At 59.4% G+C, this 17,702-nt stretch overlaps 1 protein-coding gene across 3 annotated transcripts in view; it reads right to left on the bottom strand.

Moving 5' to 3' along the window:
* SLC6A9 (solute carrier family 6 member 9) overlaps positions 1 to 17,702 on the bottom strand; it is a 33,544-nt gene that overhangs the window by 15,108 nt on the left and 734 nt on the right. Inside the window, exons 2-5 of one of the 3 annotated variants that reach the window (XM_058680109.1) lie at positions 17,424 to 17,604; positions 12,409 to 12,523; positions 899 to 972; positions 170 to 301 (exon numbers count right to left, since the gene is read on the bottom strand). In XM_058680109.1, coding sequence (XP_058536092.1) covers positions 170 to 301; positions 899 to 971 — 205 coding nt within the window. In that variant the 5' untranslated portion in view covers position 972; positions 12,409 to 12,523; positions 17,424 to 17,604. Of the gene's footprint in view, positions 1 to 169; positions 302 to 815; positions 973 to 12,408; positions 12,524 to 17,423; positions 17,654 to 17,702 lie in introns of those variants that run through there. The other 2 variants (XM_058680105.1, XM_004591477.4) reach the window with 2 other exon arrangements.

Raw genomic sequence — 17,702 nt, forward strand, 5'->3', positions numbered from 1 at the left:
AAACATGAATCCCAGCAGGTGTCCACGGCCTTGGCCGTGGCTGTGAAGCTAGGGTCAGTACTGGGGCTCCATGGGGGTGGGTGGTGTTTGCACAGATGGGCGAGCATCACAACACCCACAGGGCTGAGTGTGTGTGAATGTGTGCGTGGGCGCCCCACCCAGGCCTCACCTTTGAACATGGGGCTGATCCTCCAGACTCCGAGGCAGCCCTGGCTTGCAAACTGGCCAAACGAGAGCTCCATGAAGAAGAGAGGGATCCCGCAGAATATCAGCATGACGAAATAGGGGAGCATGAAAGCGCCTGGCGGGCAGCAAGAGGGCAGCTCAGGAGTGACCCCCCCCGGGCTTCATGCTCAGAACCCCACCGGAAGACCTTCCCAATTTGGGGGGAACCTGAGGAGGAGTGTCAGGCTTCAAGTAGGAGCCTGGGTCTGAGACACACAATGTGCTCAGTGGTCTTTGAACTTGATGGAGGGGCTCAGGAAATCTGCTTCCAGTAGACCCCAGGCCCCTAGGGCTGGTAGGTCTGGGTGGGACTGGATGGCTGAACCAACAGCTTCATCATCTTAAGTCATATGGTGGGGAGCTGAAGCACAGAGCTAAAAGGAGAGCTCTGGAAAGCTGGGGTGCACTTCTCCTCCGCTCCTCACCTCCAGAGAGTTGGCTGGCAGGCCCAGGCCCCAGTTAGTCTGCCAGGGTCCGGGGAGGTCTGTGTCTTAGGCCAGGGAGGGGGTGGGGTGAAGGAGATCAGGGCCAAAGCCAGTCAGGGGGAGGGTGGTCCAGGCCCTGGTGGGTGGTCCCTGCCCGCTGGGTACCTCCCCCGTTGCGATAGCAGAGGTATGGAAAGCGCCAGACATTGCCCAGGCCCACGGCATAGCCCACGCTCGTCAGTACAAACTCGATCTGGTTGCCCCAGTTGCCTCGTTTGAGGTTCTGGTCCCTCTTGGTGGCCTCGCTGGGCACAGCACCATTCTGTAGGGGACAGGAGAGAAGCCACCATCAGCAGGGCATTTGTGCTTCATGCCGGGCCCTCAGGGCCTCCCCTAGTGGGGACGCCATGGACCCTCCAAGCCCCAACCCCCAGGCTTCCCCTCTGCTGGCAGGAGCTGTAGGCAGGCCTGGCATGGGAGGATGATGGGAGGAGCAGCTGCCAAGGGTGCCAAGGAGAGCTCCTGCCGGGGCCAGGTGCACCAGCCCACCTGAGGAGCTGCTGGCAACACACAGAGGTGGGATGCCAAGCAGGGGAGCTGGAGTGCAGAGCCTGACAGCACCCCTAAAATCTCTCTTCTCCTCTTGGAGTAGGGATCTGGGAGCAGCTGAGCTACCAGGCAGCCAAGGCCGGCTGGGCACAAAGGGGCCTGTGTCCAGACAGCCCCCCACCTCCCCACGGCCGCTGCAGCACACATCGCCAGGCTGAGCACGCTGCCCTGGGCAGGCGCTGCCAGGGAGGGTTCAGGACCCCTCCCCCCATGGAAGGCTGGTTCCTGGGGGCACAGGGTGGGCAGGACTGGAGCAAGGCAAGGTTGAGCTGGGCCAGAGCTGGGGAGGCATTCTGGGGGGTCATCTCTGGCCGGTAGTTGGGAGGGGGACCCTGGGGAGGCTGACCTGGGCCATGGCTGGGGGTGCTGGGCCATCAGCTGGGGGAGGAGGCGAGTTGTAGGCACCATGCCAGGCTTTGAGAACAGACACTGCTAGGGGAAATGGAGTGATTCCAGGGGAGGATGCGGGGGGGGGGGAGGGGGCTGGGGATTGCTTGCTGAGGGGGGGATGTCAGAAGGGGCCGGGGAAAGGCAGGTGTCTCAGGAGGGAATGCGGTGGTGGTGCGGGGCGGGGATGGGGGGAGAGGGAGGTTGCCTAATTGCACAGCTGTAGCCGACTCCACAAGTCCTTTTCCAAGTGCCCCACTCATCCCACTGTGAGCACCCTGAGATCGATGGACTCTGAGAGTCACTGAGGGACAGAGCCCTGCAGGAAGAAGACTGCAGACAACCTCAGAGATGGCAGGATGGCCTCTGAGTGATGGTGGCGACATGACACTGGCCCTCAGCTGGCAAGCGACATGCTTCAGGACCACGGTGGCCCTAGCCAATGAGCTCGGTGGGGCCGGCACAGTCTGGGGACCCTGCCAGGGCACAGACAAGCAGAGTACTCCAGTGGCCTTGCTGAGCTCTAAGTGCCTTTGGGAGCAGGGCTGTAGCTACATGCAGGAGGCACCAGCTTTCGGCAGATGGGCATTACAGCACCTGCCCCTTCAGGGGTAGCCACCTCCTGTACTCACACCCCAGCACTGCCCCTGGGTGTGGGGCTCGCCCTCCCTTGACTTCTGCAGGGGGCGGGGGGGGGCATAGTCCCAGGAGCCTAGGTTCCTTGGAGTACAGTAGGCTGAAGGATTTTGCATTCATTCATTCATTCATTCATTCATTCATTCATTCCACAACAGAGATTCATGGGTGTGCCAAGGTCTGTGCCAGGTACTGAGAATTTGGCTGTGAACAAAGCAGATGACTCCTGCCCCTTTAGAACCGGAAACCTAGTGGAAATTGAACCATCTGTGGACAACACACAAGGATGTTTTACTCGTGACTTCCATGTGGTCCCGGGTGTGTTGGATGGTAGCAAAGAGGCAGGCTGTGGTCCAGGGAGGCCTCTGGAACAGACCGGGGGGTGAGCTGTCTGCTCATAGAAGTGCCCCACAGAAGCTGCTGAACTTCCACTTCTCAACACCACAGGATCCAGGGCTTTTTCAGAGCCCGTGAGGTCTGCACAGGGTGGCTCACCCATTCCCAAACAAACAGCCACCAAATGGGGCTCCTCTCTATATATATCAGTCCTACAATAACAGCGCCATTCTGTCCTGGGCTTGTTTACTTAGGGGCACAATGTGGGATTGTGCAGCTGCAGAGTGCATGGGTGGGGCCCCAGGGCAGCACGTACCACGGTCACGGGGACAGCCAAGGGTCCTGCATGGCCCCAAGGAAGGGCAAGTTCCCCAGAAAGCGACAGAACTTTCCATCTGTGGGCCACACTTGGATTGTTGAATCCCTGCTCTTTCCCTGGCACAGTGTGTGTGTGTGTGTGTGTGTGTGTGTGTGTGAGTGACATCTGCGGCCACGCGCCTGCTGGAGCTCTCCAGCACCAGCCGCTGCTCTGTTAATGAGCTGCGCACACTGAGCTAACGCCTTCAGCCTTGCTGGTTGTCACAGAGCAGGGAGGCCAGAGGACAAGGCTGGGCCTGGGGCTTGGCCACTGAGCCCCAGTGAGAAGGTCCTGACAGCACTAAAGGCTCCCACCTTCTCCTGCCCGGCCTGCAGCTTAGCGCCACGGTGCCCAACGGCGGCGGGAACCTTGCCCACAGCTCAGCCTCTGACTTGCTCTCCAGTGCTGGGTCGGCTACATCCAGGCTGCTTGGCAGGGGAGGGCTTAGCTGTCCGAGGAGGGCAGCACCAGCCAACTTTCTCCAAGCCAACTGTGGGGAGGAATCTGACAAAGTAGCCTTCTGGCGGGGGCTTTCTGGTGCTGGCACACCTTTCCTTGGCTACAAGACCCCAACCACCACCTGCTCTGGTCTCTACCTCTTTCCTACTAAGCCACCCGTTTTTGTTTTGTTTTTGTTTTTCCTTTGTTGGTGGAACAGTGAAGCCACTGATCTCGACCGTCCCGGCTGTGGCACCAGCTCAGAGATGCCCGTGAATGTGACAGGCTGACTGTCCTGCTGTAGGATCATGCCTCAGGCTTCTTCTGCCTGCGCACCTGCGACCCCCCCACTGGCTGCCTTACACACCCTCTCACACCCCTGACAGTGAGGTGGGGAGGGGGAGTGAAACCACGGTGGCTGGGCTGGCCTCTGCCATCCTCCTCCCCTTGTGCCCTGCCCCTTTCCTGCAACTCTCAGAGAGCACGGCCAGGACAGAAAGCCTAAGAATACCACTGCTCTGGGACAGGGAGGCAGGTTGGCCCTGCTTGGTGTCTGAGCTCTCGGGCCGGGAAGGATGCAGGTCTTGGAGCTGCAGCTGAGTGGGGAGAGCTGGCTGCCACACACACATGTGCACACACACGTGCACATATGCACACATGCAAGCCCTCATGGGAACCAGCCCCTGAGAAAGCGGTGCCCGTTCCTGTGTAAGCCCTGGTGATCTTTCTTGGTTCAGCAACCCCAGCCCCTGCCCCGCATGGCCAGCTGAGCCATACTGAACGGAGGCCCTTACGTAAGTGCCTTACACTGCCCTCCACTCAGAGCATTTGCTGCTCTGGGTGAGTACTGGAATTAAGGCTTTGAGCTCCCAGGGCGGAAGGAAGCCAGATCTGCCACCGTGCCCAGAGCTTGGGCTGGATGGGATCTTGCAGGCGTTAGAACCCGGGCATTGCCGAGCCTCCTGTCTTGGCGTCCTGAGGGAGTCACTCTCCGTTTCTGGTCAGCCCTCACTGAGGACGCCAGGACTAATGGGGATCCACAGACTCACTCCCAGATCTGCTAATACCTGCACCCCTAGTGTGTCTGGAATTTGGCTATTTCTGACTTTCCCCTGAGTTTTCCATTGGTTCTCACAGGCTTTGTAAATGACTTTTTTTAAAATGCCTGCGGGCGGGGGTGGTGCTAATTCTTTGCCCATATGGATACTGGTTCTTGTCCCGGCAGCTCTACTTTCCATCCAACTCCTTGCTTATGGCCTTGGGAAGCCTTGGGACCCTGCACACATATGGGAGACTTGGAAGAAGCTCCTGGCTCCTGGCTTGGGTTTGGCTCAGCTCTGGCCATTGCAGCCACTTGGGGAGTGAATCAGCTGATGAAAGATCTTCCTCTTTCTCTCTCCTCCTTTCTGTATATCTGACTTTCCAATAATAAATAAATAAATTTTTTAAAAAAATGCCTTGTGGTTTTTTTTCTTCTGATTATAGGAATGTAGTACACTCCTATAAAAAAAATTCTGGGAGGCCCACTCCCTGAGGCGGGTGCCAGCATGGGCAGTGCCCCCTTCCAGCTTTTTGGCTTTACCTATAGGGCCCAGATTTCCAACCCAGACTCTGGCCCTGCTGAGGCTTCGCCTCCGGCGGCCCTCCTTGGGCAGTGTCCAGTGCAGCTCCTTCCTCCTGCTCTTGCTGGACACACCAGAATCCTTGGAGCTGCCTGGGGTGTGGCGGGCTCTGCTGGGACCCAGCAGGCTCCTCTCTGGTTCAGGACCTGCCAACCCCAGGGTTTGCTCATGGGATGAAGGCCCATCCAAGACAAACTTTATGGAACGAGAACAGGCAAGGCCTCACATCCCAGACTTACTTTGAGCCAGATCAGATCACTGGCAATTTTCTCTGAGCCCCAGCAGGGAATTCGGGCTGAACAGTCATCTCAGTAAAAGGCGGCCTGCCTCACAGGACCTCCCTGCTTCTCCCCGGCTGCCCCCAGGCATTTCTCTTGGTTCCCAGCTTCCTAAATTCCATCCAGTGAGACCAGGACTTAGGTTGTCTCCTAGATAGCCCCTGCCCTGTAATGACAGAGCCTTCCCTCTCCTCACCTGCATGGGGCCAGGGTCTGACTGTAGACGCTTAGATGGGAGAAGGAGTCGGGGGCTGGTGGTGGAGGGCAGAGCCAGGAGAGCATCTACCCCGGGGCCAAGACAGTCATTAGGGGCTCTTGATGCCTCACAGTGACCCTTGGACACCACTGTGGATGCCAGGCAGGTGAGAGAGACAAGCCTAGGTGTTGTGCTGTTTTGTCACAGCAGAAGGACACAATCAGTCTGCCAGGACTGCAAGCAGCAGACAGGATGCTGGCAGCCCCAGGTCCCCGGGAGAGGGACATGATGCTGGGGGTGGGCTCTGATGGGCTCTGCCTATCCCTCTGGCCTTCACCCTGGGCAAGCTGGGGACCGGCTGTGGACAGCCCTGGTGCCTGCTGGTCTCTGCAAAGCGGCTTGGATTCCCAACCCCAGCAGTCCTGGGCTCTAGGGCAGGTTGGCACACAGTTTCTTCCCCTGACCCACCGTCATCCCCCTTGGAGGACAGCCCTTATCTGGCTTGCGAAAGGTCAGGGGAAAAGGGCAGCTTCCCCACTGCTTTCAGCCTCAGCACTGTAGGCCACATAGTGCCCAGTGCTCCTACCTAGCCCCGACTTCCAAGAGTAAGGACACGGTACGAGAGGTCTCCCAGCTTCTGCAGCCCCTGGCCTTGCCCACTGAGTGGCAAGTGGTCTAAGGGGTCTTCCTCCTCCAAGCTGAAACTGTCGCCCTGTCCCTTCTGCCTTCTCCAGCCGCGGCAGAGCCCAGGGACCCACATTCCCGTGCCCCTCACCCACTCTCCCCATAGGAGTCACTGCCGTGCCCAGACAATGGGGCTGTATTGATTAGTACAATTCCTGGGCACCGCCGGCCCGTCTCCCCGGGAGCAAGGACAATGCAGCTTTGATGGTCAGAGCAGATTCTCAGCAGGTCCTTGGGCTGGGGGAGCCCTCTCTACCGCCCCCCACCAGCCACCCCCTTGCCCTCACCACAAAGCTAACTCTTCCTGCACTTCTTTGCATAGCTGCTACTTTCTGGGTCACTTTTGCTGGTGTCTGTCTCGCCTGCCGGATTGTGCCTGGCCCTTCCTGGCACAGGCCAACTCAGTCCCTCTCCCCACCCCCAGCCCAGCCACCAAACCTGCCTGGCACCAGGGAGTTGTATGGGGGGTGGGGGCTCGCCCTTCCGAAAGGTGACTGACCTGTTCTGGGGAGGAAGGGGCCGCAGGTCCAGGAGCCGCGGCCATCATGGGGTCAGCACCCGGAGTGTGTGTGTCGGCGCTGCTCATTCACACCTCTGCCAGCTCCAGTGCAACACTGACACATCCCCTGCCTCTTCCACTGCCCGGCTGGGCAGCGTCAATTACTTTCACCTCATCTCCTCCCGAGCTCTGCCTCCCCCCTCCAAGACCCTCCCCCTCCAGCCAGGCCCCATGCTGCCCGGCGCGGGTGCTCTGGGGGCCGGAGATGAGGCATGGGGTTTGTTGTGCTTTTCCCTTGTTCCCAGCAAGTTACTGGAACAGCGCATGCACACACCACACACACACACACACACACAGCCACAAACAGGGCCCAGGAGTCTCGGCAGAGAGGAGGGTGCTGCAGGCCCCTTCCAGAGCTGACCTCAGGGCTCAGGTGCTGTCCAATGCCAGAGGCCTGGCACCTGGGGGCTTGTGGGATTTAGGTGATAGAGGAGTTACAGGCTTTGTCCCCTTGGGCACTGGCACTGGTAACAAGACAGGGAGGTAGAGGTGGAGTAGCCTGCAGGGCACAGCCAAAGTCCCCCCGCATTCCCTAACCTTCTCAGAGTGCCATGCCCTGGCAGGTCTCAGTCCTGCAGATATGTCAGACCCCCAGAAGTGGGGACCCCTCAGCTGGCTGATACGATGGGGTGCCCTCTCTAGACAATGTGACTGACCACACAAGAAAACTCTGGACAACTGCACTGTCCCCTGTCTAAAGAAGGATGGCATTTACCCTGTAGTCAGCAGGGTAGGCAGGCGTGAAACGAGGGCTGGCGGACACCAGCGCTGCACAGCATGGGACTTGTTCACCAGGGAGCCTGGGCTGGTCAGGGTCCTCCTGACAATGCTGAGCTGTCACTCTGACCTAGCCAGCCCCACTCTCACTGGTGACTTCCCTACACTCCCTTACAAGGAAGAGTTGGGAAGGTAAGCCTGGCTCTGAGGCTGGAAAGGCATGGAGGTTGGGGAGATGGCAAAGGTTTGGCACATGGTAGGATCTTGGAGATCATCTCAGTAAGCGTGGGGAACACTGTCTAAGGTAGAATGACTTACAAAAAAAGGCATAGGCTTTTGAATTAGGCCCAAGTTTTGTCTGTTTCTTTCTTTTTAAAAAAGATTTATTTATTGTTATTGCAAAGTCAGATATACAGAGAGGAGAAGAGACAGAGAGGAAGATCTCTTCCATCCGATGATTCACTCCCCAAGTGGTCGCAACGGCTGGAGCTGAGCCAATCCGGAGCCAGGAGCTTCTTCCGGGTCTCCCATGTGGGTGCATGGTCCCAAGGCTTTGGGCTATCCTTGACTGTTTTCCCAGGCCACAAGTAGCGAGCTGGATGGGAAGTGGGGCTGCCAGGATTAGAACCGGTGACCATATGAGATCCCAGCGTGTTCAAGGTGAGGACTTTAACCGCAAGGCCATCATGCCAGGCCCTGTCTGTTTCTTATCGTATAGAACCTTAAGGGCTCAGTGTGATGACTCAGTGGCTAAATCCTCACTTTCCATATCCCAGGATCCCATATGGGCACCAGTTCATGTCCTAGCAGCTCCGCTTCCCATCAGCTCCCTGCTTGTGGCCTGGGAAAGCAGTCGAGGACGGCCCAAAGCCTTGGGACCCTATACCCATACGGGAGACCTGGATGGTGTTCCTGGCTCCTGGCTTTGGATTGGCTCAGCTCCAGCTGCTGTGGCCGCTTGGAGAGTGAATCCATAGAAAGAATATCTTCCTGCCTCTCTCTCTCCCTTCCTCTCTATAGATCTTTCTTTCCAATAAAAATAAATCAGTCAAAAAAAACTTAGGCAAATTATTTAACCTGTCTGGCCTCAGTTTCCCCTTCTCTAAAATGGGGGTAGTGTGGACTGGTCATCAGTTGTAGTGAGCACCAGGAATGACAGCAATGACGTATAACACATGCAGTGCCCCAAGCACTCCACACCTGAGGGGGGCTCCAAAACATTTCCCAAAAAAGGAAACTAAAAGATAATGAACTTTTGAAAACCTCCCCATGTTAATCTTCCCCACAGTGTCATCGGGGAGGCATGACATTATCTCCATTGGAGTGAAGGGGGAGGTAGGCTGGGCCCCAACTCAGGCCAGTGTCCTAAGGATGACCTCAGACCCCCTGACTCCGCTGCTCACTGGGCCAGCCTCCCGCAGCCCCATTCCCCAGACACATGCCCCTGACTTCCTGCCGGCTCAGACAGAGGGCCAAGGCCCTGGCTGGGCCACTGGGTCCAGGAAGCCCAGTCACCCATGATGCCCGAATGCTCACTTGCACCCAGGGTGGGCTCCGGCTGCCCTGGCCTGGGCTGGGTGCCCAGAACAGGCAGCCCTGGCTGGATGGCTTTCCCTGGCTCTGGCCACGGGGACAGGAGGCAGCAGCCCAGCTGGGCCCTGGCCGTAATGAGGCCTCATTAGCAGGATCCAGCTGCTCCAGCCCCACTTCGGGAAGCCGACTCTCTCAGCTCCCGTCACTGACTTTCCTTAATAAGAGTGGGCAGGCATCCGGGGGCAGGGAGTCTAGGGGCTTATTGTCCTCTAGGATTCTGGATTGAGAACTCTTGGGAAAGATGGCCGAGGGAAGCTGTGTGGGGCAGGGCGGTCATGCAGCTGAGTCGGTGGGTCTGAGGGAAGGCGGGGCCGTGGGACTGCAGAGCAGGCGTGGTGCTTTCCTCAGGAGCTGGCTCTTGTCCACTACCCGGAGGAGGAACCAATGGCATATCTAGGATTGGCGGAAAGTCATTCCTGCTAGGTGAGCACCCCTGCTGTGCTAAGCCCTTCGTAAGGAAGGTACCCATGGGGTGCCAGTGCCTGAGCTAGGAGAGTGCCAGGACCCATTGTGTGCCATACCTATAGCTCTCACTGTGTGTTAGCACTGTGCCAAGTGAATGCTAGGCCCTGCACTCCTGGAGTGCCCAATTCTATGCCAGGCAAACATCCAAATTATGCCTGTCTCTTAGTTGGATGAGGACTTGCCATGTTAGATGGTGGCACAGAGTGTCAGGGATGGCCCACGCCTGCACTAGCTGAGCATCTATGACAGGCTGAGACTCGTGCTGGGGAGTGCCCTGTGTGTGCCAAGCCCAGTGCTTGGGGACCCAGATAGGCCAAGCCTGTGCTAGCTGATCACCAGGTACATGCCAAGGCTGGCTGGGTGAGCACCCACTTGTGCCAGACCCTGTGATGGATGCAGAAAACAAGAGGGATCCAAACGCCGAACAGGTTGGGGTGGGGCAGCCCCAGGCAGTGCTCGCAAAGCCTTCTGGGACTCGGTGCCCAGGCACCCAGCAGCTGCTCTTACTTATCATGAGGCCTCCCAGTGAGTTCAAAGATATTGGAAGAGGCCAGAAGACTACCAAGGCCTTCACTGCCCACGACTCTGTGAGAGCCACGTTGGGAGGCGACTCATGTGGCCAGGGGAGCCGGATGTGCTGGGACCATAGAGAACCTGGAGCTCTCCCCTGTGGTCTTGCACCCTCTCCTCCAGCATCCTGGCATCTGAGAGTCATTGCTGCCCCGCACATGTACAAAGGCCCTAGGTCTCCGTGGAAAGATTCCATGTCCCTACCCCCAGTGCCCCCAAGCATCCCAGCTGCTCCCAGGCTTGGAGGCACCCTGGCCAGCTGGGTTCTTGCATGGCCCTGTCCTAGGAGCTGCTGAGGCGTGAGGGAGGCAGCTGAGCTGGCCTGGCAGAGACCATCTGGGCTGGGAGTTGGGGGAGGGAGGGACACGTGCATCAGCATGTGGGCCTGGGCACGTGCTGGGATGTGGCTTGCTCCTCCATGGGGCGCCTGCTTCAGAGCCCTGCAAGAGCTCCTGGGATGGCACAGGGTGTCCGTGGACAATGGCGAGACCGTGGGGGCTCATGTCCACACACCAAAAACCTGGCGCTGGGGAAGGGCACAGGAGAGGCCCCTGGCAAGATCCAGCTGCCCATTCATTACACAGCAGGGCATGAAAAGAGTGAAAGAAGCCGTGGGATGGGCACGGTCACAGCACCATCGGCTTGCATGCACATCCTTCAACCTCCTCTCTTCTGACCGCAACACCCAAAGAAGGAACAAAGAGGTCAGAAAGGGACTGCCTTAGCAATCTGCCTGTAAAATGACACAAACACCTCAGTAAGTGCCGACTTAGCTGCCTGTGTCAGTTAGCAGGGCTGGGGCTTGGCAGGGGCCAGCTGCCTGGTGCACCTCGCAGGCTGTATCCTAGAGACAAGCCCTGAATGGAGGCGGCTTTGCTTCCAAACTGGGACCCGAGAATAGAGTAGCCCAAGGTCATCAGCAGAACTGAAAAAGAGGCAGGAATAGAATCTCCAGGCAACCACTGGGGGTGCCCAGGGGACAGATGCTATGAGCCTCAAACACAGCAACAGTGGGCAGGAGCCAGAGGGCAGAGGGCGCAGAGGAGAGCAAGCCCGGCTATCTTTAGGCACATCCTGGTGCTGGGAACGGGAGTCCCAAGGCAGCCTTGCCTTCTAGACGGGCCAGCAGGGCTGGCCAGCATAGCACGTTGTCCAGGAAGCTGGCCACAGGCAGGGATTCTGGGACTTTGGGGATTCAAGCTCTTCTTGCTGCTCATGTGGGTCCCCAGCCTCTCCTCTCCACCCTCCCTAGTCCCTGTAGGCTAACTCCAGAGAAAGAAGGGCTGCCAGGGACACCTCAGAGGGAGGTCTGGGGTTTCGAGGAAGGGGGCAGCAGCACCCCCCACTTGCTACCAAGGCCCATAGCAATTCCAAGAGTCATCTGGGAAAGTCGGGATGGCATGAGGGCTCTAACATAGGCTCCTCCCCGAGCAGGTTCCTGGGTCCAGAGACCCCCATCACAACCATTTCTGAATCCCCCGATTTCAGGTTGGCTCGGAGACCCTTTCAGAAATGGAAGCGTGTTTCATTCAGATAGTTCCAATGGAGGAAGGGATAGACCAGAGACGGCCTTAGGTGCTGGGGGAAGGATTTGATGGTAAAGGCTCAGGACAGGGTGAGTGGGGGAGTGGAGGTTTAGAAGATCCTGAACTGGGGCAGAAGCACCCGTTTCTCTCTCCAGGGCTTAGAATTCCAGAGATCCTTGATGGGAGATGAGGTATCCCACGCAGGTTAAGAGCAACAGGTGAATTGACATGAGGGGACAGGAGATGGGGGAGGGAGAGAATAAGCATTGGTTTGGGGAAGCCGGCAATGGAGAGGGCTCGGGACAAAAGGCTCCTTGCTGCTCGTCCAAAGGAAAGGGAAGTGGGGAAGTAGAGAGGATGCAGCAGGGTCTGAGGGCCCCCTCGGTGGGCACAAAGTGAACACTTCCCACGGCAGGAACCTGGGTGGGCATGGAGTCTGGGGAGCAGTGGCAGCCCAGCCTCTGAGATGGTGTCTCTTGTCTTGCCAGGGAGCTGAGCTTAGCAGCACCTCTTGGGACCAGGATGGGGAACCTGTCCTCCCACCTGCTGGCAGAACCTGCCCCGTGGTGGCCTCACACTCTGGAGCTTTCTAACCTGCTTGGGCCTGGGGCATGTCCTGGCCCCCAGGAGCTCAGCTAGTGCTGGTCCCTGGCCCCCAGGCAGCCTCGGAGGCCCTGATGTCATAGCAGGTGGCTGCTGGCAGGAGGTGTCAGGAAGAGGTTTCCAAGTCCCCCCCTCCCCCGACACATCACCCAATCCCCACAGGTGTGGCGGCTGTACTTACCAGCATCCCTTTGGCACCTTTTCCAACCATGGTGGCAGTGGGTGGGGGCTCTGGGAACCCTGGCCACACTCACAGGTTCTGCTTTTAGCACCTTTCAGACCACAGTCCGCAAGAGCTGTGGAGAGAGTGGAGTGGGAGGTGAGGGCCAGGCTTTGTGTGGCCCGGGCCCCTTCGTCCAGCAGGTCTTAGCTCCCCCCTCCCTCCCCCCCACAGGCCATTGTCCTGTGGGTCCTCGGAACCAGCCCCTCCCTTGCTCTCCTCCCAACCCTTCCCCTGGATCCTTCAGTCTCCAGGCTTCACGTCCCAGTGGGCAAAAAGGGCTATTTTTGCCTCTCCAGATGCCCAGTCCTAGAAAAGATAAAACGCGAACCTAGAACTGGGATGGGGTCCAGTTCCTGCAGGGTCTGTGCGAAGGGCCTCACTCTCTCCCCAGGAGGCACTGATTCCCAACCTCCCCACCCCCACCTGGTGGACCCCTAGGACCCTTCCCTCACACCATTATCGCTCGGTTTGGGTTTTAGGGAGGTTGGCCCTTGCAGGGTGAGCTCTGGGCACGCCTCCTTGCCTTCACAGTGGCTGATCCGTTAGCTACAAAACCTTGCCTCCTGTTGGCCAGGTGAAACTGCAGTTGTCTAAGGACCCAAGTGGCACCTCTCCCCTACAGCCCTCCCTGACCTGGAGGGAACAAAACAGCTTCCTCCTTTCTGCTTTGATTTCTACTATTGTCCCTACCATTTTGTATCACACTGATTTGCTTACAGGTTGGCCAACCACACGTCATTGAGATCATGAGGGCTGGGGACAGGGCTTCATTTGTTCTCTGTGTGCAGCCCACTGGGGCTCAAGTGGAGGGGGAGGGGAGTGGCTGCGGCACTAGGCTGAGGGGTCAAGGTCAGCCCAGGATTGGGTAGGAGGCCTCTGAGAGGGAGCGTCCGGCGGGTCAGCTCGCGAAGGCAGCAGACACAGGGAAGGCGTGAGGTGCCTGGAGGTGCTACAGGTACCGGGTCGGATGCCATAGATGAGCAGGTGGCGAGGATGGGCTTCAGGAGGAGAATCAGTCTGCGTCACTTGGACAAGAATGTGAACCCTGCACGGGGCATGGTCCCAGGAAGGCTGTTTGCATTGGAACCTTGCCTACCCTCCCCAGGAGCACCCCCATTCCACAGGCTATTATTGCAGGACACTCAGAGTCACCTGTTGAGGGTCATCTCTCACTCACCAGCTGGGCAGTCACTGGGTGGCTGGAGGAGACCAGGAAGCTCTTTGCCTATGCAAATGAGCCCCTGGTCTCCCTGGGCCTTTTGCCTTGGTGGCTTTGACATTGTACACAGAGCCCCTTCCTCCAGACAGGCAGGCAGGCAGGCAGGGCACGACTGGTAACCGTTTACCTTTTCTATTTTTTTTTTAAAGATTCACTCATTTATTTATTTATTTGCAAAGGACAGAGAAATAGAAATATAGAGCAAGATCGTTTATTTATTTGGTTCACTCCTCAAATGCCCACAATAGCTGGAGCTGGCCCAGGCCAAAGCCAGGAGCCAGGAACACCATTCTGGTCTCTCATAGCATTTCAGGGGCCCAAGCATTTAGTCCATCTTGTGCTGCTTTCCCAGGCTGTCGGCAGGGAGTCTGGTCAGACGTGGAGCAGCAGGACCAGAACCAGTGCTCTGCACGGGATGTGGGTGTCCCACACAGCAACTTAGCCCAGGGTGCCATAATGCCTGCCCAATGTTTCTCTGTGCTCTCTGCCTCTCAAAGTGTCTTCCTACACAGGTCCCTCTAGTGGCTCTGGCCTCACAGAGAGCTGGCGCCCTTGTGTTCCTGTCACAGCACCCCTTCCCCGGCGCTGCCCCAGCAGCCTCTCCTCAACCTGAGAGTAAGAATAACAGTGGGGCAGTGGTGTGGTGACAGCAGGTGGCATTGCTGGGCTGGAAATGGGGCCCTGTGGTCAGGTGGAGAGATGAGGTTGTCCTGTCCCAAAACTCCAGCTATACGAGGTGACGACTTCCCAAGGTGACCTCTGAGGTCCCCTCACCTCGAGCCAGGACCTGGACCTACTGGTGTGCACCTGATGCCATTGGCCCTGAGGGTCCTGACAGCTTGTTCCCGCCAGAGGGCCTGAGCCCTGGCTGCCATTTGGGAACTTCCCAGGAGGGGGGAGATTGCTTAGTGGCTGCTTCCAGGGAGCGAAGTGATACCCCCATGCCCATTCTATTCAGAAAGTACAGGGAGTGTTCTCTTCCTGATGTCCTGGATCACCACTGACTAGCAGTGGGTCCCAAGGCCAGGCCAGCCCCTGTCGGAAAGCCAGGGCTCTGGAAACTGGCAGGCCTGGGCTCCATGTTCTTGGCTCCGCCACTCACTAGCTATGTGGTTTTGAGTGACTGATTGAATCTCTTTCAGCCTCAGTCTTCTCAATATGAAAGATGGACCTTCCGTGTTCTCAAGTTTCTGCCTCATTATTATCTCCACATTTTCCTTCCCTCCAATCCTTTAATCTTCCTAAAGCCCTAAAGCCCTCAGTTTTTCCAACAGTCCTCTGTGGCCTAAACTGCTTATCAGGCACTAGAAGTGTTTATTCGACAAATATTTATTGCAAGTGTGCTTTGGGCCAGACTTGTATTAGGTCCCAAGAACTCAAAGGTCTTGGTGCTATTGCTTAAAGGTGAGAGGAGTCAGACGACGGTGGTGACTCAGGTGAATATCCGCAGGCGGAGACAAACGGTATTCAAGAGCAAGATCCAGTTATGAGACTTTACAGTCACCTGGGAGGGCTTCTTTGAGGAAGGAGGTGTTTAAAGGGCCAGAAGAGGGAATCGGACCAACCAGCAATGGTGAAGAAGGGAATGAAACATCCTGAGGCAAGGCTCCAGGCTGGAGTGTCACACAGCCAGGGAGAAAGTGGCCAAGCAGGTGCCTCCTAAGCAGGGCCAGAGCTTTGGGGTCTGGGCCTTGGCCCTCTCAAGGCTCTGAAGCAGAGAATCCACTGGGAGAAGCACCTGCTGGGATGCCAGGTGGAAGCCATCACCCTAGACAGAGCCCAGCCAGGTCGGGTTGAAAGGCAGCAGGAGGGTGACAGTGTGCCCAGGAGAAGGACCTGTGGTGAGGTGAGGGGTGAGGAGAAGGCTTCCTGTTCCCGCTGGTGCAGTGGAGGGGGGCTGGTGCCAATCCCAGGATGCTGGTGACACAGCAGGTCACGATGACCCGGGTCCCTGCACAGTCTGGGTGTTTGGTGTCTCCACCAGGTAGGAGTATCAGGTCAGCACGTTTAAGGCGCTGTGGATGCCAAGCCGGGGACTCCTCCAAGGGACCGCGAGGAACTGTGTCCGGCTCAGGCAGCAGTGGTCGATCTTTGTCCTCAGCTCCATCTGTGTCTGCAAAGCCTGTCCCAAGGACACCATCCCTTCCTTCCTTCCCTGCACCCACCGCAGCGTGGGGGGCTCGCTGGGTGCACGTGTGGCTCTCCAGGGCAGAGGCGGAAGTCCTCCGCGGCTCCCTTTCCTCTCCGGCCGAGGAAGGGGGCGTTTCCTCTGCGGTGTTTGCAACTGGGCAAGCTGACTATGGCCCCTCTACCCACTATTCCGCAGCCTTGCGATGGATGCCCCTCACTTTGAGGCTCTAATCTCTCCTTCCCCACTCCTCGCCGCCCGACACCCCCTCCCTCCCCCGCTCAGCCTTTATCTCCCAGTGGCCGCAGCCTCGGGCTGGTTTTTAGAGATGAGAACTAGACCAGGCTTTGTGCTGGGGCTGTCAGAGAGCCGGGTACGGACGCGGCTTCTTTAAGAGCGACCCGCGAGAGGGCGTGGCTTGCGGGGAGCTGGCCCGAAAGGGGGTGCGGCTCCTTTAAGTAGCGGCCGGCGGCGCGCGGAGAGGCCCCGGGCCGGCGGGCAGGGGCGCGGTCGCTCTCCGGGCTGCGGCGCCGCCCCGAGCGCCTCAGTTCCTTGAAGCGGGGCGCGTCCGTCTTAATCGAGGTGCAGGCCGCGGGGGGCGGGCGTTGCATCAGCCACCACGTGGGGGCCTCTCAGCTGGCGTGCAGGCGGTGGCCCCGCCCCGGCCCCTGGCGTGGAAAAGTACCGGGGCGCCGGGTCCCCGCCCCCGGGGCCGGCCTGCCCGAGTCCGCCTCTCGCGGCTCGCCCCCACCCACGCCTCCCACCCCGGGCAAGCCCCCTCCCGCCGGGCCCCGGCTCGACTCCCCTCCGCCAGCCCCGCCCGGCCGCGGGTGCGGGGCGCCGGCCGAGGGTGGGCGCCCCGGAGCTGCCAGGCCCCTGCCCTCACCTGTGGCCACCCGGGCAAGCCCCCGGCGCGCGCAGAGGGAGGGTGGCGGATGGGGAAGACGCGGATCCTCCCCGAGGAACTCCCCGCTCGCAGTCCCTTCCCAAAGCAGCAGCCACGGGCGCCATGGACAAAAGAGGGGCCCACGGGTGCGGGACCCTCCCGCCCCAAATCCTAAAACCTGCGGAGCACCGGCACCGGCATGGGCACCGGGCGGGCTGGGAAGCCAGCGATCCGAAGGACCGAAGCAGCCAGGCCGGGCTGGCCGTGGGAGGCGACGGAGCGAGCGCCAGCGCTCGGGGCGCACAGTGCGCCTTCCGTGCCGGGCCCCCGAAAGCCCCCCACGCGCGGACCCTTAGCGCCCCGGACACACCGCGACAGGCTCAGGTTCCTGCGCCTGCCACGCACGTTCGCGCCCCCGCACCCGGCCGAGCGGGTATTGGCACGCCGCGTCCTTCCCAGCCGGGAGTGCACCCCTTTCGCCATCCCCGCCCGCTTCGGTGCCCTGGTGACTGAGGTGTCACCCAGACGCGCGCACCTACCCCGACCTTTGCGGCGAGACAGGCATCCCGGTGCGTGCGCCCACGCGGCTCCCGCAGATGCCCGCATGCATGCGCGATCGCTCACACCCGCGCGCGCGCGCTGCCCCGGGGCTCAGCCCCGCCGAAGGCGGCCGCATGCCCAGCCCGACGGCGGGAGCCTCGGAGGTCCGGCCCGCGGCACCCCGGCCCCCGGCCCCTTACCATGCTGCAGCCCCCGGCCCAGGCGTGCCAGTCGGCGGCCGCGGAGCGTCCAGGTGGCTTTCTTAAAGGGAAAGTTGCATCAGCCTGCCAAGGCCGGGTGCCACCGCGAATCCTCCTGCCCCGCCGCGCCGCTCGCTGCTGCTCCGCAGCTTGCTGTGTTTTGGTTTCGAGGAGGCGGGGGCTAGGAGTTTGGTGAAAGTTTGGAGTGTGGAGCAGGATTGGGAGACCAAGCCAAGTCCCTCCCCCTCCCAGAACGGCTCCCCTGGCCGCCCTCACCGC

Source organism: Ochotona princeps, chromosome 2, assembly GCF_030435755.1.
Source record: "Ochotona princeps isolate mOchPri1 chromosome 2, mOchPri1.hap1, whole genome shotgun sequence".
Lineage (NCBI taxonomy): Eukaryota > Metazoa > Chordata > Mammalia > Lagomorpha > Ochotonidae > Ochotona > Ochotona princeps.